At 46.0% G+C, this 19,421-nt stretch overlaps 1 protein-coding gene and 1 long non-coding RNA gene across 5 annotated transcripts; one reads left to right on the forward strand and one right to left on the reverse strand.

The window, feature by feature from the left end:
- Window positions 1-16: 16 nt before the first annotated feature.
- Window positions 17-12,997, reverse strand: slx4 (SLX4 structure-specific endonuclease subunit homolog (S. cerevisiae)). Of its 3 annotated transcripts, none has more exons than XM_076985146.1 (14): window positions 12,926-12,997; window positions 12,234-12,657; window positions 11,923-12,103; window positions 9,628-9,864; window positions 9,199-9,449; window positions 8,572-8,867; window positions 8,306-8,489; window positions 7,956-8,047; window positions 7,544-7,690; window positions 7,286-7,455; window positions 3,603-6,091; window positions 3,266-3,362; window positions 999-1,295; window positions 17-896 (listed from the first exon to the last, which is right to left on the reverse strand). In XM_076985146.1, exons 2-14 carry the CDS (start codon window positions 12,640-12,642, stop codon window positions 536-538), a joined length of 5,211 nt encoding a protein of 1,736 aa, XP_076841261.1. In that variant the 5' UTR covers window positions 12,643-12,657; window positions 12,926-12,997; the 3' UTR covers window positions 17-535. The 3 variants fall into 3 exon arrangements, with proteins under 3 accessions (XP_076841261.1, XP_076841260.1, XP_076841262.1); XM_076985145.1 differs by having other exon boundaries at window positions 12,901-12,988; XM_076985147.1 differs by lacking the exons at window positions 11,923-12,103; window positions 12,234-12,657; window positions 12,926-12,997 and adding an exon at window positions 11,773-11,913.
- LOC143485652 (uncharacterized) lies at window positions 9,778-11,709 on the forward strand. Of its 2 annotated transcripts, none has more exons than XR_013122969.1 (3): window positions 9,778-9,916; window positions 10,432-10,579; window positions 10,975-11,709. It is a non-coding gene; the product is annotated as an uncharacterized LOC143485652 (long non-coding RNA). The 2 variants fall into 2 exon arrangements; XR_013122970.1 differs by having other exon boundaries at window positions 9,855-10,579; window positions 10,975-11,035; window positions 11,234-11,709.
- Window positions 12,998-19,421: the final 6,424 nt, after the last annotated feature.

A 19,421-nucleotide genomic window follows, 5' to 3' on the forward strand; every position in this document is an offset into this window, starting at 1 on the left:
TCTTTTTTTTCCAAAGTCACAACGCAGAAAATTAGACAGGAAGTTGTTTGAAATGACTAAACTAAGGTACATTATAGATGACATATGGCTTTGTTGAAGGGTATTAGACATTCATCGAGATCATTTGAAAGTGGTTTTGGTGTCAAATTGGACTTCAGCAACAGACTCTACAAAAGGCACAAGCATCATGTGTAAGGTTAGCGTGAAAGCCTCTTACCCAGTGCCTGCTCTGCTGCCCCCTGGAGGCAGGAGAGAGCTGCACAACTCCGCTCTAGGCATGGTCAAGGCGCGCGCGCGCACACACACGCACGCACGCTGAGGAAACTCCCAAACTATTTTAATCCAAGAGGCAACTCATTAACAACCTTCATGAATTTAAAATGGATGTTGGAGCAGGACAGAAAATTACATGGCCAGCGCTTGCGCTGTACCAAGTGTAACATCGAGAAACAAGCACAGCGTGTCTGAAGATGCACCTCCACGTTCCAGCTGCACACAGACCCGAGCACAGACGTCTCCTACAGTCTCACGGCGTTCACTCCGCCGGCTTAGCCACCCTCTTCCTCCCCCTCCCGCCTGCACGGCCCGGTGCGAGGGCTCGGGCCCTCCTGCGCGGGGGGGCCGCCTGGGCCGGCCTGGCCGTAGTGAAGGTGATGCACTGGGAGTCCAGGAAGTCCAGCAGCTTGGCGGTGCCCAGGCGTATGCCGGCCGCGCGGAGGCTGGCCTTCAGGGAGGCCAGCGAGAGGGGCCGGTAGCGCAGCACCTGCCCGTACAGGTGCGGGTCGGACAGGATGAAGGAGCGTGCGGCCGCCAGCTGGTCCCGCTCACGGACGGCCGCCTGAGACGCCGAGACGCCGTCGGAATCGTCGTCCGAGTCGCAGAGCTCCGGGTTCGACCTGGAGATGGGAGATCGGTTACGCCGTTACTAAATAAACCAACAAAACGACTCTCACACACACACACACACACACACCATGTAATCGGCGCGGGTGTGTTACCTGTCTGACTCGGCAGTAGATGAGGTGTTGGAGTCCTGAGACCCAGGCAGTGCATCCCGCTCGTCATCCCCAAACACGAGTAACTTCCTGGGGGAGACAGGAGGTGGCGCTGTGGGCTTTTTAAAGGTGAGCGGTGCATGCTGGAGGCCTGGAGCAACCAGGGGGCGCCTGGCTTTGGGACGACCCAGGGGAGAGGCCTCCTCTTCGGACTCGGAGCTCATGAGCTGGTGGGTGTACTGGTGAATCTCCTTCAGCTTCAAGACCATTTGTTTCTTAGGAAGGGGACGCACACCAAACCTGCAGGGTCAATAATATAGTGAAATTCACAAAATGAATAACTTCATAATCGACCTACTCAGGGTGTCTACAGGTTTGACCAAGGGAAAATTAAGACATTTTAAGACTTTTTAATACCGTTTTCCAAATAAAATTAAGACCAACTCGCAAGATCATACACGTTAAAATAAAGCACAAAAACCAACTGATTATTTACATTAATTAATCTAGCTGCTTGAAAACTTCAAATGTTAATGCACAAGACGGACAATACAAGACACAAACATTACATTTTTTTTCACTGTACAGTATACACAATGAAACTTTATACAAAACAAAATTCAAACACTGACAACAGCATCATACCATACACACACACACACACACACACACACTAGGCCATTTTCCTGTTTTTCTGATCCACACTCCAGCTCATGCTCAACCCCTTTCAGTTCTGCTACTTTTTCTCTGAAACTCTTTCTAAGGATGTTTGATTTTGTGATCACTTTGGCCATCAGGGTTCCTGCTTTCCCTTCGGCTTGTTCAGCAAGTAAATTATTATTATAACTGGTTTATACTTAACCTTGAAAGTGACGTACAAATGATTTAATTCCATCTTGTTAAGGTGTATGAACCCTGCAAACATGACTTGGTTAATTGTGCTGAAGCGCGGCGCGCGCGAAGTTTTTACAAATTTCGAGAGGTGTACGACAGCGCGCGAGCCGCTCGTCAGCCGCTGCGTCGAAAATGACGTAATCGCGGTGGTTTCGCCCATGCGCGAGCGGCTTGCAATTAACCAAGTCATGTTTGCAGGGTTCATACACCGTAACAAGATGGAATTAAATCATTTGTACGTCACTTTCATGGTCCATTTCTATATATCCCAGCACATTAAACTTAAATAAGTAAAATATTTATACATATACTCGAAATAATTCGCTTTTTTATCACATTATTTAATGGTTGTTTATTTTCAAAACGCCCAATCTTAACGTATTCACGTTCTCTCATGTTTCGTCCTGGAATTACAAGAGGCTCGTATTTGTTAACGTAAAGAGAACTGTTCAGTCAGACAGATATTTGTTGTGAAATGAAGCAGTTACAATTTCAAGCATTTTTAAGTACTTTAGCCTAAATTTCAGCACTTGTCAAACTTGGAACACAAAGTAACATTAAATTGGTCAGGTAAATGTTCCTTCCCCTGTTTTGAGGAGTGTTTCTTTATACTAACACATATATCGTTTCGGACAACACTGCAACGGTCCCGCCGTTCGCGGAGGTTCACGCGCTACGGTCACTCGCGAAAGTATAAACCAGACTTGAAGGCGGCATCAGGGAACATGGTTTTAAACAATGAGTCAATTCCTTCGTTGGATCTGTATGACTGGTGACTCTTAACTGTTTTTAGCGCCCATATTACCTAAGCCTTCAAAGTATTGGTAGAGCCGCATAGCCTACAGCGTGAATGCGACGTTGAGCAGAGCTCGACTGAATGGTTCTCTTGTTGGGCAAAACGTAGATATTGCAGGCTGCTGCTGACGAGCCTCGCTGGTATCTGTGACAGCTCTGAGCCACCAAGAATATGTCGGGAATATGGCGAGCAATATTTAAGTTCAACACACCGCTAACGGAATTATTCATCCCTAAATTTAGCTCCGCAAATTTAAGACATTGTGGTTGAAAATTTAAGACAAAATAAGACTTTTCAAGGCCTTATTTGACAAAAATGAAATTTAATACCATTTAAGACTTTTTAAGGACCCGCGGCCACCCTGCCTACTTGAGTTCTTATACATTCCAAAATACTACTCACAATATTTAAATATTTATGTAAAAATATATACACTTTGAGAGGGATAAAATAATTGTGAGGACAACTAGTCTTCTTAACACAACCCAATCAATCTGGTTGTTGATACATATTTGACCAATTCTCTAATGAGTAATTTTTTTATTGCGCCTAGAGGCACAGCGAGTGTCAAGAGTGTCACCTGTTGAGTCTGATCTTGAGTTCAGGGGTGTCCATGTCCGAGAAGCCCGGCATGGGAGTGATGGGCGCCAGCCGTGCTCTGTTCTTCTGACGAGCCACTGAAAGGATCCACAACTAATTTAAATTCCAAATGCAATCGTCATAAGGAACTTTGCAGAAAATTCGAACATTAATCTCAGACTGAACTTCAGACCAACACTTCAGAGGCTAGTTAGCAAGACCAAAATCTCAATTCGCAGGCAGCCAAACATAACATTAGTGATGTTGCTGCATAAAAATATCTGTAAGCTGTATTTACTTACAGCCAAAAGAACAAATTGAATTGCCCGGGTCGTTACCTGGGGTTTTCAGCTGCGCTACCCTCTTCTCAAGAGCCACAGCACCCACTCGCTGGGAGAGAGGAAGAGCAGCCCTGTCCTCAGTCTCCTCCTCTTCCTCCCAGCTGTCCCAGACCTCGGGATCTGGTAAGCTGTGGTTGGGTGGAGCACCAGAACCGGATGAGGTGGTGTCTCCTTTCTCAGGAAGAGAGGGTGCGGGTGGGGAAGTGGTTCTGCTCGGCCCTGTGTGCTCTGGAGTGCAGTCCGGACCACCGCTGCTCTCCAGTCTCAGACTAAAGCGGGCCGACTTGTCCCCGGCTGTCCCGACAAGACCCCATGAGTCATCGAACGCAATGGGTGGCTCGTCCAAGGCCCAGGAAGTCCCCCTCTCATCGGAGACGTTCTCCGTGTCCGTCATTACTTCCTCGTCACCGCGTTGTTCTTCCTTGTCCTTCGTTTCTTCCCGTTTCTTTTCTTTTGTTCCCGTCTCCGTGACGTCTGCGTCCATCTCTGCACTTGCAGGGTCCACGGGGGTTTTTTGGCATTGGGACCTCCATCGAGGGGGACTCTTGCAAGCTTCCTCCCACAGCTCAGAGCCTTCAGCCTGGGACGAGGAGTGCCGAGACGGGGGGAGGTGCAGGGAACCGAGGCCTCTAGAGGACTGACTTCCTGAACTAGCCAGTGGTCCAACCTCACAGCCCCTCAGCAGGGGGGACCCGAGGGGGTCGGATGGTCGTGAGGGAGTGTCTGAATGGAGAGGTGTGCTACTGCAGGGCTTGGAGAGTGAATGGGTGCGGGGATTAGCCCGTTTCACAGAATCACGTTGGGACGTGTTAGGAAAGGTCGGGCTTGATGGGTGGGAAGGTCCAGAGAGGAATGTGGGCTTCTGGGAATCCAAGGAGCGTTCTGGGACACCAGGGCTGGAAGGCCGTCTAGGAGAGCGCTGATCTGGTTTCCTGGAGGTTCCTCTTTCTCTGATGGAGCCACACGTCGCGTTGGAGATGTCATGGGCAGAAGACATGGGAGAGGAGGGTGAAGGCGGAGCTTTGGGGAACAGTCGGGTGCGACGCATGCTGCTGTTGGTCTGCGTGGAGCTGGATCGTGTGGAAGGTTCTGGAGTAGCTGGGATCAGCCAGGATACCTCAGCAGAACCGTCCAACATGCTCTCCAAACCTACACCACGTAGACCTCCCTCTGATGGGTTGGACTTGTGATGCTCCGTGTGTGGAGACGCATGATCGTCAGATTCATCTGTTCTTCTTTTAGGAGAGTGTCCAACCTTCACTCTGTCTTCAGTTCTAATCTGAGTGGGGATTTGATTCAGTCTTAGAGGAGACGGGGGCTCAAGCGGGGAGGCCCCCCCACGTGGAGAAACCTTCCCGGGAGTGACGTCGAGATCCATATCGTCACTGCTGTCAGAGAGGACGATGAGCTCGGGTTGGTTACAGCTGGGTCCTGGAGATGGGGTGAGATCAGGCCTGGAACTTGTTACTGACTGGAGCGGTTCAGGCCGGCCCACATCCGCCTCTGAAGAGGAGCGTTTGGACCAGGTGCTCATGGGTCCCGTGGATGAGAGTCCAGACCAAACGCCGTCTGCTACTGAAGGAGAAAGGGGAGCAATGGTGCCGTGACCCTGACTCTGGCCATTCGAAGATAGTTTGCCCCGTTTGCCCTGCTCCGCACCCTCGCCTCCCCCCTCACCCGGAGACACGCCGGCCACAGGGAGGGACGACTCGCCCGTCTCTCCGGAGCCGTGCGCTGGCGGGCTGATGGACAGGTCGTTGACCTGGTTAACTGACGGCCGGTGCCGTGGGGCAGGTGTATCACTCCGTTCAGCATGCGGAGAGGGAGAGACGGGGGTCTGAGACGGCTCCACGAATTCACCCCAGCTCTGGGAGAACAGGTTATTGTAGCTCCGGTCTAGACTACCATCTGGGAGTTCTTCTGGGCTTGCACGGGCGCCAGAGCCTGAAAGAACAAGAGCGTGCGGACCCTGGGCTCGGGGCGTGTCCAAGGGACTTGTTACCATGGCGGCCGCATCTCCGCCCTCTCTGAGACTGTGACTATGGCAACTGGCGTTGGCCTCCTTTTCTGCATCAGCATGCCGAGTGTCTCTGAAGCAGCCGTTTCCCCCTGCGTCCTCCTCTTCATCACTGTCCGTAGCCGTTGTGGACGTGGCCTCCGACTTCCTCTGCGTAGCCGCAAACTCGTAGATCTCCTTCAGCTCCTCCTCGTCCACCCTCTCTTCCTCCATCTCTCTATCTGCACCGTCACCATTTTCCTCGGCTGGTTCTCCCGCCGCTCCGCCCGCCTCTCCCAAGTCCTCGTCGTCACTCTCCTCGTGCCGCCACATGGACTGCAGGAGCTCCAGGAACTGGGTCTCCGCCAAGCTCTGCTGCGGCCCAGGAGGAGGCTCCTCGGCTGGGCAGACATCCCACGCCCCCTCCTCCGTGTCCTCTGGAGGTCTGCTGTACTGCTCACACTGCTGCTGCAGCTCCGACAGGCCAAACCTAACACGCACGCATGCACGCACGCACACACACACACACACACACACACAAATCAGCATGCATACACAAGCAAAATGGTGTTAATTTCGTTGACGAAAAATTTGTCAGTTTGTCAACGAACCTTTTTTTCATGACGAAAACGAGACGATAACTAAATAAAAACTATACGAAGGGATAAAAACGATGACGAAATTAATGGACATTTTTGTCAACGAATAAAAATGAGACGAAAATATTGGTCAGCGACGACATTCAATCTGATCTGATTGAGCTTTTGAGAAAGGCAGGGATAAGTTAATAAGAGATCCAACCGTAACTACTTTAGCGTACACAGAGAGGCGGGACAAACCGGGTAACCATCCAATCAGTACCAATGTCTTCACATCGCACAGAACCCAGGAAGACCATACCAGCCTGTGAACTGTGGTCACTTATGAAATTCAACTCGAAGTTAATTTCATGAGTCAACAATGTCAGCAGGGAGAAAGATAAGAGGTGATATATGGACACATTTCTCCCTTGACTTTGAGAAAAACAAGACGGTGTGTAAACCATGTGGGACGATGATGTCAGGAAAAATACAACAAATGAAACGACATCTGCGGGCTATGGCATTGTTGTTTTTACGACACCCAGTTTTATATAGAATGTAATGTGTAGCTATTGTTCATAACAAACTCCAAATGTTTTTCAAGTAGAGCAGGCCTACTGGTCAACAATGGTTTGTTATTGTTATGCTCAATAAGCATAAGTTCAGGTAAATAAAGTTTTTTCGAAATCTGTTTTTGTGTATATTGCACATGCAAACAATAATATTCTGAAACTGGTTAATAAATGTTTCATTTTGTGAAAGTGTATATAATAATTATTACACCATTTATATTTTAGTCAACTCAATTCTTTTGATAATTAGTCAACTAAATTCTAATGATAATTAGTCGACTAAAACTAGACTAAGACTAAAAACAAATCAATGACTAAATTATGACTAAAACTAAATGACATTTTAGTCAAAAGACTAAGACTGAAACTAAATCAAAAATTGTTGTCAATATTAACACTGAAGCAAAAACACTCATGCACATGCAAACCCTCACTTGGAAACATGCACATATGCATACACACACACATCCGTTCGCATATATACACAAAAACAGACACTCAAACACATACTGACACACTTGATGCACCCACCTGATGGCTAGCTGGAGTATGTGTGGTAACAGAGTGTGTGTGAGGGGGCAGCAGGCAGTGTAGAGGTACTGCAGCACGGCATAAACAGCCTCTCCCGGCACGTCACCCAACAACACCCTATGGGCCTGGGGCAAGTCCTCCTCCCGCACTCCGAAACCAGAATTATGGACCTGCGCACACATACACAAAGGCACGTTAGAGACAGAAAACTCACAACCAGGTTATTAACACAGCCAAGAAAATGCCGGGTGCATATACCATGTTAACCAGCAGGGGGCAGCGGGCGTAAAGCATGAAGGAGTGAGCGAAGTAGACTTCCCCGCCGTCCACCTGCAGCTGTACGTCACTGAGCTGTGGGTTGTTCACCATACCGCCCAGATCAGAGCACAGCCTGGACACGCTCACCTGTTTACAAACAAATGAACAGGACAAAGGAATACCTCACAACAATGTTCTGGATAATAGCCAGCAAGAAGTCTCTGCGCTGTTCATTCTGACAGACTCAATAACAGGTGTTGGGGTGTACACTCAAGTAGAGCAATATTTTGTCAAGGGTCATGATTTGTTTTTGCTTTTAAAGGTTTTAGAAGAAGCTTTAAAAATTCTTTGCCCCAAGCATATCCAAGTCACAGCTATCATTAGAAGGGGAAGGTCAAAGGGGAAACGTTACCGAGGTAACTGTGCTTGTGGGAGGCATTGTGGTCTCTGTAGTTTCAGGGACGAAGCCACTCAGAGGAAGTTCTTCCACAACAGCTTCCTTATCTGGACAGTAAAAGGAAAATGAGCAACTGGAACCATGACGTAGTAACATCTGGATATTTTTTTAGACTTAATGAATTATTAAGTCCTAGATGCATAATACATATAGTGTTATGTACATACTAGTGATGACGAGTCATGTGACTGAATAAACCTTTGAATTAACCCTTACAACAGATTCTGCCTTTGCAACCATAGGTTCTCATCCTGGTGATTTTGTGCAACTACACAGTGACACCTGTCCGAGCTGAGGCGTCTCACCTGGGCAGGCGTACTGGGTGAGGGTCATGCCCTCCTCCGCCAGCTCCACCAGGTCACGCAGGGCCTGCGTGCCAGGCGTGCCCAGGTCTGGGGTGAGGCCGGCTGGGGTGGGAGGACGCTCGGCCCCCCCCAGGTCCAGGGAGAGCGGGGCAGACGTGGGTTCTGAGCACACGGACGGCCTGCCCTGTGAAAAGAACGTGCATGAGAAGTGCACCAGCTCAGCACACGTGCATGTGTACATATCGATATTTTAAAGACTCTCTCACCTCAGGTCCAACCACTGGCTGTATGAAGTCCTTGAGCTCCGGAGTGTAAAACTCGCACACCGACTGCGGCCCTCCTCCGGGTAGTGCGCTCTTCAGCCAGATGGGGGCGCTGTGCGCACGCATCGGGAGCGTGGAAGGGGACAGGGTGGGGGTGGGCGGAGTCGGGGGTCTGGGGTGGAGGAGGAGGGAGGAGACGCGCTCCTGGATTCGGCCGAGAGCCGTCTGGGGGTCCTGCGCCAGAAGGAGAGGGGGGGGCCAGGCGGGCACACGTCTCCTCCTCTTCCCCCGACGGGTTCCTGGGAGGGAACAGCACGAAGACGCCCCGATTAAGGGGGAGTGACGTCCACCGTCCGGCCCAGGGGCGGCACGGGGAACCGGGCTCTGCTAACCCGGACCTGAACACCTCCATCACTACACAATGACACAGACCAGCTACACTGCAGCACGAGAACCTGAGCTGGCCAGGTAAAAGAAACCAGGAGACCCTACAGCTGGAGGGACAGTTATAGTTCAAATGCTCAAAATGCTTCTCATGACACTTAACTAGATGAGATCTTCAGGCTTGTGTGTGTGACTATATTGGGGAGCGTGTGTGGGTGTGTGTGTGTGTGTGTGTGTGTAAGCTACCTGCTGCAGGCCTGCACTGTAGCCCCGGTAGTGGGAGTGTGGCTACAGCTGTAGAAGCACTCAGCAGCTGTGCCTGGATCTGTCTCTCCTCCTCCCTGTCTCTCTCTCGCTCCTTCTCTTGCTCCAGCAGAGAGCGAGACAGGGCCAGCGCCACCATGGTGTCCTCGTCCATGCGCGGGGCCTTTGCCCTGGCCTTCCTCCTCACAGGCAGGCTGGACCCCTCTGCGGACCGACTGCCTACTGCCTGCTGTCTGGAAGAAAAAAAAACTCCAGACATTAAATCATTACTGCTTCAATACATCAATAAGCATCAATAAGTAAAGCCACCACATATTTATCTTGTGCAAATGTAAACATTTAAAATTCTCGTATTTCATTCAACATGTATGCAAATGGTGTATATGTGACCTTTCAGTCTGTGCTCCTTACAATTGGACAGCTGTGCTGTCACTCAAATGTTCTGCAGCCTGTCTCTGTAGGGCTTGCAGCAGCTCGGCCGGAGACACGCCCATACTGGCTGAGCAGCGCTTTAAGTGGACAGAGCGACTCTTGTCAGACTTGAAGCCCCGCCCACAGATGGGACACTCAGGCACCCGCGGGCGGGAAGGAGGCGGGGGCGGAGCAGGACGAAGCTCTTCAGAATCACCCTCGCTCTTATCCAGACACCTGCAACCAATCAGAGAGAGAATGAGCGGATGAAAATACACCGTCTACATTTGTATGTGACCATGTCGTTTGTCAGAATGTTCACATAGCAACCATGAACACTGCAGACTTGTCAGTCATACATTTAGGCATAAGAAATTAGGAATCAATACAACTTGCAGGGCAGACTTAGAACAGAACCGACATTCACACTGCAGAGAAGGGGCCCAAATCATTTGTGACATTTTCTGTTCTGATTTGGGACACTTTTGATACGTGATACTGCAATTTCATACTCTTGATTTGTACCATGTGAATCTGAAGAGACAGCGGGCTGAACGGTCGTCAGATTTCATTAGTTTGATCTGTTTCACGGAGTAATATCAGATATATGCTGCACTGTGAACCAGCCATGGTAAAAATTGGATTTGGGTTAGTGTTACCTGCAGTATGAATACAGGCTCAAACACATATGGGCCCAAACACATATGGGCCCAAACACATGGTACGTTTGCCATGTTCTTCGTTAGCAAACCCAGAGCTGTTCTGACAGCTCCTCTACGGGGCTCTCTGCTGCCGTTTCTCCAGGAGGGGGCGCTGTGGTGAGAAGCCACAGTGCTGTTAGGTTCAGTGCAGGACGTCAGGGTTCTGGTTTCAGCTTCGTACTCCAGTGAACCACGGCGAAGTAGCGTTGAGATCCGACCCGGTCTCTCACCCGACCCGCACACACTTCCAGGTAAGCTCACGTGCTCTTCTTTTAAGTAATGTTTGCCTTGACCCAAACACCCACATATCCAGTGTTTACAAGCTAAAGAGCATTTAAAACAGTGTCTCGGAGAGACTACTGGCTGGTACACTAGTCTGCTGCCAAGAAATTTCCGCCGAGTCTGTGTCACTCACCCAACTGTAGGCCCCACAGCTGAAGAAGCAACATGGCTGAACTGCCTCTATGCAACACCCCATTTTGTTTTATAGTCTTAGCCCTGCCCTAACCAAGCGTGGAATAAACGAAGATAAAATGGTTTATCATTGTGTTATCCATATATAACCCAATATAAGAAGGTATCATTCATATTTAATCCTTTTCTTACCACAGATGATATTTTAGCTATTGTTTCCACCCCCTTTCAGGATCACTGTTATTCTAGGGTCTGTTTAGCAGAAGCTGCAACACCATTCCTATGGAACTGAGGTGAGAACAAATATATTAGGTCTTACAAATGCCCCATGTGTATTGGGGGAATGGGGCAGTAAACACAGTCCTGTTAATGTGCCACTAACATCACACTGTACTCAAAAGGAACTTGCATTACAAGTGCCGAGCACAAGGTTAAACTCAGAGCAAAGCAACCCTGACCCTGACCTGACCCTTGACTGTAAAATCTGGTAGCTTCTTCCTGACACGTCGGTTGGTCGGTGGACACCTACTGGTGTCACAGCTGCTAGAAGGAACTGAGAGAGGAGGCCCAGCTAAATCACTCAAACACTGAACCCAACTCAAACCAGGCACTTCACACTGAAGATGAGAACTTCATGAAGGCAGAAACAACAAGTGGACCAAGAGACGTATGGAAATTACTGTAAGACAAGGCTGGAAGAGCTTTGGAGAAGATACTAAGCACCCATTGACGTCTGTACACATCACCACCAACAATGTATTTGCAACCTGGTACCATGCCAATTTAATTTAATGTTAATCAATCAAATTACTTTTCATCTCTTGAAATAAGAGCGATGCTATGTATAAAACCAGCTTTGACTCCTTTAATGTTGACCTAATAAAGATGTAAATACGATCAGATTATCTCAAGTCTGCAATGTGCACATTGGTATTCTGCACCTAATGGTTTCTTTTTAGTACAGTGTCTAAACCACAAAAAAACATCACCATTTAAATTCTGCAGTGTAGCTGCACTATAGCTGTGGTACCTGCACTGTAACTGCGGTTCCTGACCACTGCACTGTAGCTGCTGCACTTTAATGTAACTGACAGCTGTAATGCCTCTGGTGCCTGCCAGCGTTGTTAGCCATTGGCACCTGCCAAGCCGTGGTCAGGGTGTTCAACCAGAGCCGAGCTACCTGTTGATGTGCTGTGTGCGAAGGCGTGGGCTCATGGCAGACAGGTCTTTGTGGCAAAGCTGGCATAAGAAGAGGACTCCGTCCTCGACATGTACCACCGCCTGGGTCTGGGCCTCACGGTCCAACTGCTGCTGCAGCCTCAGGGCCAGGGCCTCATCACTTTTGGGCAGCTCGAGAGGCTCTGGCGCACACACACACACACACACACACACACACACACACACACACACACACAATAAGAAACAGTTGAGTTGCAACGCAGCATTCACGGTCAAGACTATGCAGAACTGTGCTATGACACATTCTCTTACCTGGTGGAGGTGGTGTTTCGTCTTTTGCCGTGTGCAGGAGCCGAGGTGGACTGGCTCTCCTAAAGCGCCCCATCCGGCGGACCACCTTCTCCTTAACTCCTCCATCAGCCTCTTCTGGCCTCAAGGTGGCTCCTGCATCCACACCGAGCTCTGCGTGTCCATTCACTAAGGTACCAGGCTGTGTCCTGCACGTCCCTGTGGTCTGGACAGGTCCGTTGTTTGGTCTTTTCCTTTTAAATGGAGCCCTGCGGTTAAGGGAGGCGACGGGCGCCCCCGTGTGGTGGACACGACGCTCGCACTGCTCCTCTCTGGACGCCTCTCTCTTCTCCTCGCCACATTCACCTTTTCGTCGCACTCGCTTCAGCAGCCGGGAGCAAAGGACAGAAAAGTCCTGGTCTGAATCGTCCATCAACGCGGTTCACCACTACGGTTAGATTAAATGAAATTCAGAACTCCGTAGTCAGATGTTTAATCAGAAATCATAAGTGAGAAGTATATTTTTTAATAATAAGTTAATTAAATAATCACACACAGACACGTTATCTTGATCGCTAGCTAGGTGGCTCACGTTCATACAGCATGCTTATACAAATTAAACGACACACAATGCGTTTCTGTGAACCCCTGTCGGTCATAAACTACCGATTTACCGTCTATAAAAACATACCGTGGTATGAAACACCGACACATACCGAGAAGCTAGCTAGCGACAGCTACGACGTTCAAATCCTTCATTACGAGCGCCTCTGTTTGCTTCCTGTGACGTATCTGTCACGTTAAAAGACCACGTGATTTTTGATTTAAGAGTTACTATTTAGAAATATAAAATTCATCCTCCAATAAAGAAAATGACTTACTTTCAGGGTAAATACGTGAAAATGATTAATTCCATATCCACATTCACTTCAGTTAATCAAAACTCATATATTCCCTCTACTTTCATTAAATGCTTGTAGGCCAACCTGACAAGTATGAGTTTATTAGATATGAAAGTATCAAACGTTTCAGGAACAACAAGAAGAGGTGAGCATAAGTGCAGATGTGTGCCATTGTTCCACAGTGCCGACTCGATTTCTTTAACAGTTAATCAATAAAAGATGTGAAGATTTTGACTGTATGTGTCTACATGTTATTTCACTTTTATTCTTGCGCAGTCGTGACGCATATACGTAAGCAGCGCACATTTGTGCAATTGATAAACACCGCTGATTGCATTTATTTAGTTACACAGTTAAGATATTAAGTTATTGTTATTCCAAAATATTATTCCACTTCTATCCTTACAAAATTATGAGTAAATGAATGTCCTTCAAAATAAAAGTCCTTCATAATAACGGCGAAATTTACTCAAGTTATCATGTTGCTACAGCCAGTTTGTAGTTTCTCAGTAGTTTCTGCTAGTTGTTTAGACCCATTCGTGACCAGTTTATTTGGAGCTTATTACTTTGACCTTGTTATGTAGTAGTCGCTAAGCAGAGTAAGATGACACTGCCCTGCTACCTCTGATCTTTCCTTATGGTTTTGGTTGTGTGTGCGTGCACCTAAGAGTAAATGTATCAAAGTTGCAATTCTTGACTTCAGTTTTCAATATACTTGGACAACAGACAATGTTTGGAGTTGTTTTTTATAGTAGGTTTGCTACATTTTCAACAAGCCAAAACCAGACACTCCTATTCCAGTAGAAACCATTAAAGTGATTCCACTCATACTTTGTACTTGATCTAAAATGGCCTCCTCCCATTGGCAAAATTTGGGCCCCATAATAATTCCACCATTATTACAGGCCTTTTCTTTTGAGTGACCTTATTAAAATCAGAATGCCTGCATATATGAATAAACACAATGCAAGGAGAAAAGTGGAATAATGTTGTCACAAATACATACAATATCTTGTATCTTTTAGCAATTGACTAGGTCCATTCTTCAAGTTTAATAGTTTTTGCCACTTGTATCACCAATAACAAAACTGCCATGTAACTATGTGACGCGACTCATTGTATTACAAAAATGGATGTGCTAGAAACTTATGTAGGCTATGCATCGCATTGTGCTCTGGAGGACAGCAAGAATTTCATCAGCTGTAGGCCTACATGAACAGGTCAAGAAGATGAAAAAGACCAGATGGCTTTTGCTGTTTTCACAGCTAAAGTTTTGAGCTACTGTTGCACACCTCTATCTCCACAGCAGGTGGCGCTATAGCTTATAAGCGCATGCTCACAGGCAAAAAGCCACATAGGCCTATTCTGACCTGACTGTTCACATAGCCCCTAATCAGAAACAAATCCGATCTAGGACCACATAGCCTACTGTGTGATGCAAATCTAATGTGAATTTATTGGATTGATGAGTCTATACAGGACTGAAAAAAATCTAATGTGTCCCATTAAGACACAAATACCTACATTATTAAACCAGATTTTTGTCACGTTAGGGCAGTGGTTCCCAAAGTGGGGGGCGCGCCCCCTAGGTGGGGCGCGGAGCTATTGCAGGGGGGGCGCGGAGCTTGAAAGTAAAACGTGCACATGTGTCAATAATTAGGGATGCACCGATTCCGATATTAATATCTGAAAAAATTCTAGATCGGGTATCGGGGACAATGTGACCGATCCATAAAAACAGATCTATTCAGTCTAATTCTATGCTTGTATTGCTTGCTTTTCGGAGTTAGTTCAACCTTAATACTCGCGCTGGTGGTATTCCACTTAGTCCGTTTATTTGCTAGTTGACCAAAATAAACCTGGGCTCCAGCAATACTTCACTGTTCATACATGAACTGGTGAGTTGTCCAAAGCTCATTTAATGTGTTACTTACAGAAATAAAATAAAGAGCAGTGGTCTGACTCGGTCTACGGCAGAATGCTAAAAAACAATATTCCATACGCGCGCTCAACTCGCTCCCTTAAAGAGACAGTACACATATTTCTGGCCGTTACATGCTTTGTGCTCTGCGTGATGTCTGCGCTTGCAAACTAGCCGCATATGTATTGCTGTTTCTCTTATTTCATCTCCTTATTTATTTTAAATTATATTTAGAATTCTTGAACCATTTAAAAGGTTTCTTGCAGTTTATTTTTTTCATGTTTGACCAAAGTTGTGAACCTATTGTTTTTGTAAGTTTCAGGTTCTTTGGTATTATTTATTTTACATTCGATGTTATATTCATAATTGCACTGACTGAACAAATGCAAGTTGTGTTGTTTTTACATGTTTTATGTGTGTTTAAGTGTGCTATACTGGTGCAGAGTTTTCAATAAACTTGTAATTCAGTATGTCTGTGTTTAAAAAAAAATGCTTTAAGTCGGTATCAGATCGGTATCGGCAGAGGTGGTCTTTGCATAGAGGCATGGCTAGGCAACTGCCTTGGGCCCCTCCCACTGCAGCCCACTGTAGGGGCCCCCTGATTAGCTGACTTATTTCTCGCATATTAATGTTTGATGGGCCCCCTACCTAATTTCGCCTTGAGCGCCCAAATTGCTAAGTCCGCCACTGGGTATCGGATCAGTATCGGCCGATACGAAGCCTCAGATATCTGAATCGGTATCGGAAGTGAAAAACGTGAATTGGTGCATCCCTAGTCAATATGGGGGGGTGTAGGGGGGGCGCAAAAATATTCTCATCTACTAAAGGGGGGCACGGCAGAAAAAGTTTGGGAACCACTGCGTTATGGTAATGTGAACGTAGCCTGAAGACCAAATCTAGTATTTTTTTCTCCATGCGACAGAGATTATGAATATTTGGTTGGCAGTACGAATACCAATCAATAATTTTCAATTCTTATTTGGGTCACTTTCAATCTGGATTATGTGTCAAATTACTCATCATGCAGACCGACCAATGACACTGCAACTCCCAGAATTCCCTGTGACCTACCCTCAACCCCCAATATTAAAGTTCACCTGTTTCATATTTAAGCACCACTATATAAACTATACACCAGAACATTTAATCACTTCTTTGTGAAGTATTGCTGACTAGGGATGGGGAGATTCACCGGTTCACATCGATGAATCGGCACACATGTCTGCGATTCGACTGCACCGGTTGATTCAACGTGCATCGGGTTTAATTTGCGGGCGAATTTACGGTGCATCGACTCTAGCCGTTTTGCATCGGCAAATACCATGGTTAAATCGGGTGTTTTGTTTTCCAGTATCTATTCCTTATTCTAACGTATTTACAGAGGCAACATACTTTTTATTTTTATTGATTTCTTTTTTTTCGAGGCAACATAAATGCACCATCGTCCTCAGGTACTGACGCAAACACGCGTACACAACAAAGATGGAGGGAAACGGGAGCATTAGCAAAGACAAAGATATTTAAGGCACCAAAAAAGACACACAAATCAAACGTGTGGCAATATTTCGGTTTTTTTAAGCGATGTGGTCAACTTGACAAGACGCACGCAATCTGCAAACAATGCCGTGGGGCTAAATACGTTAGTAGTAGTGATGGGACGAACGACACTGGTGCGTCAACACTGCCGAGCGCACGAGAGTGAAACCCCGTATCGGCACATATATGTAATGCTGCAGCCCGGAGCCCCGGTGGGCGTGGGTAAAGGGCGTATCATGTGTCAATCATTTTCGAATGCAGCCAATCAGATACTAGACTTTCGTTGTCAATCAATTTTTATTAAGCCAATTATCAGCCAGAGTTAGCTGTCAATCATTTTTTAATGCAGCCAATCATCTTAACAGATCTGCCAAAAGAAGGCGGAAACTGCACGGAGAAGCTCTTTAAACAGAAGTATATGCCGCTCTTACACAAAAGTAGCTGAATAAAAACATTAGAAGAGCCATGACTTTAGACATTTTTAAATAAAAGTTTAAAATACTTCTCACTTATTTTTCTGGAACGGCACTTTAATGTTTTTTTCCCTTTATTGCACGTATTGCATCATTTACATCATACATATATGTGGCGAGTGTAAATTGTTAGCGGAGGGGAGGTGTAAATGGACACAAATTAAGTATTATATCGCGATCGATCGCAAAGTATAAACGCCTCCGCCGAGCAGAGTGTTGAGGAGCGATTTCGACTGGAGGATCGTGCTCTATTTTTTATTATTAATTTTTAACTGATGCTGGTCCAGCGTGTCGCGTGCCACTGATTATGCCTCGGCGTGCCAACGGTGGCCCGCGTGCCATAGGTTGCCGACCCCTGCTGTAGAGCCTTTGAATATTAAAACCATTGTCGAAATTAAGCTCAGATGTGACCAGTAATGTAGCGCAAGTAAAAGAAGAACACGATCACACAGTCTCATTGAAAATGTAGGAGTTAATGAATAAAGTGCACCAACGCAAAACCCGTGACATAATCCAAATAAAGTTTGAAGACCAGTATTGTTTTGATATAATCAGGCATTGCTTTTAATCCTCATAATTATGGAGAGCTAGCTATTGTATGCTCACCGTGTACATCTTTCGCCAAGAGAAATTCGTGGGCAGAGTTTAATTACATCTTTGCGGGAGTCATTGAGTTGGATTAACTCTGATTTGATCAACTCTGTCCGATAACTCCAACACTCCATCGTCATTTGATTATATCAAAACAATACTAGTCTTCAAACTTTATTTGGATTATGTCACGGGTTTTGCGTTGGTGCACTTTATTCATTAACTCCTACATTTTCAATGAGACTGTGTGATCGCGTCCTTCTTTTACTTTACGTGCTGAGCTTAATTTCGACAATGGTTATAATATTCAAAGGCTCTACAGCAGGGGTCGGCAACCTATGGCACGCGGGCCACCGTTGGCATGCCGAGGCATAATCAGTGGCACGCGACACGCTGGACCAGCATCGGCAAAAAAATTAATAATAAAAAATAGAGCACGATCCTCCAATCGAAATCGCTCCTCAACGCTCTGCTCGGCGGAGGCGCTTATACATGGCGATCGATCGCGATATAATACATAATTTGTGTCCATTTACACCTCCCCTCCGCTACCAATTTACACTCGCCACATATATATGATGTACAAATGATGCAATACGTGCAATAAAGGAAAAAAACATTAAAGTGCCGTTCCAGAAAAATAAGTGAGAAGTATTTTAAACTTTGATTTTAAAATGTCTAAAGTCATGGCTCTTCTAATGTTTTTATTCAGCTACTTTTGTGTAAGAGCGGCATATACTTCTGTTTAAAGAGCTTCTCCGTGCAGTTTCCACCTTCATTTGGCAGATCTGTTAAGATGATTGGCTGCATTAAAAAATGATTGACAGCTAACTCTGGCTGATAATTGGCTTAATAAAAATTGATTGACAACGAAAGTCTAGTATCTGATTGGCTGCATTCGAAAATGATTGACACATGATACGCCCTTTACCCACGCCCACCGGGGCTCCGGGCTGCAGCATTACCCTTCTCCGTATCGGTGCGTGTATTGCTTTAAACAAAAACCACGTGACCGATACAAGAAGCGTATCGTTTGGCTGTGCCGCGCCAAATTGTGTTTATAAGGAAACGAACTGTATCGGCATGTCGCGGGTTTGTTGGATGGAGTTTTACTGTTACTTTTAGATTTTGTATTTTTGCCCTCACGGATCGAACCCTAACCCTAGCACTTCATCAATGCTGAGGCATTATAGAGCTCGGCATGGCAATGAAAAATCAGCACATACTGGTGAGAGTACCACAGGTGTGTTAAAATTCTCAAATAAAATTAAAATGTTTTAATTTAAAATTGTTTATTACACACAAAATGCTTTGTGTAACTATGTAATATTGTTTGTAAACTTATCAGTACTTTAATAAGGCAAAAAAATGTCCTTACATTTCCTAACAAGCAAGCTGTGGATGAGGCTGTGATCAACATGATCATCAAAGACTGTCAGCCTCTCTCCATCGCACTTGGATATTTATGCACACCATCTTCGTCTGTACCCTGTGAAAGAGTTTTTTCTAAGGCAGGAGAACTTGTATCTAAGAGGAGAAATCGCCTTGGACCCAACACACTTCAAAAACTTTTGTTCCTCAATAAAAATACATAAATGAATGAATTTCTTGTCATTTTTTGTGTTTTATATTATTTTTCTTTTTCATTAATGAAAATCCTTACATAAGTTGCACATTTTAGCTGAATTTTATTAGACAAATTTGCTATACTTTGCAGAGTTGGTTTAGCATTTACACAAGGTTTTAAGCAAATTTTGGACTCAAAAAATTGAGCAAATGAAATTATAAA

Source organism: Brachyhypopomus gauderio, unplaced genomic scaffold (genome assembly GCF_052324685.1).
Source record: "Brachyhypopomus gauderio isolate BG-103 unplaced genomic scaffold, BGAUD_0.2 sc37, whole genome shotgun sequence".
In the NCBI taxonomy this organism is placed as follows: Eukaryota; Metazoa; Chordata; class Actinopteri; order Gymnotiformes; family Hypopomidae; genus Brachyhypopomus; species Brachyhypopomus gauderio.

What these genes read in the sequence shown, in the direction of transcription:
- slx4 (XM_076985146.1), bottom strand. Translation starts at nt 12,642, where the DNA reads ATGGACGATTCAGACCAGGACTTTTCTGTCCTTTGCTCCCGGCTGCTG. An exon ending in CGCACACAGCACATCAACAG is followed by an intron (nt 9,865 to 11,922) that starts GTAGCTCGGCTC and finishes GATTGGTTGCAG; the next exon opens with GTGTCTGGATAAGAGCGAGG. An exon ending in ATACTCCAGCTAGCCATCAG is followed by an intron (nt 6,092 to 7,285) that starts GTGGGTGCATCA and finishes CGTGCGTGTTAG; the next exon opens with GTTTGGCCTGTCGGAGCTGC.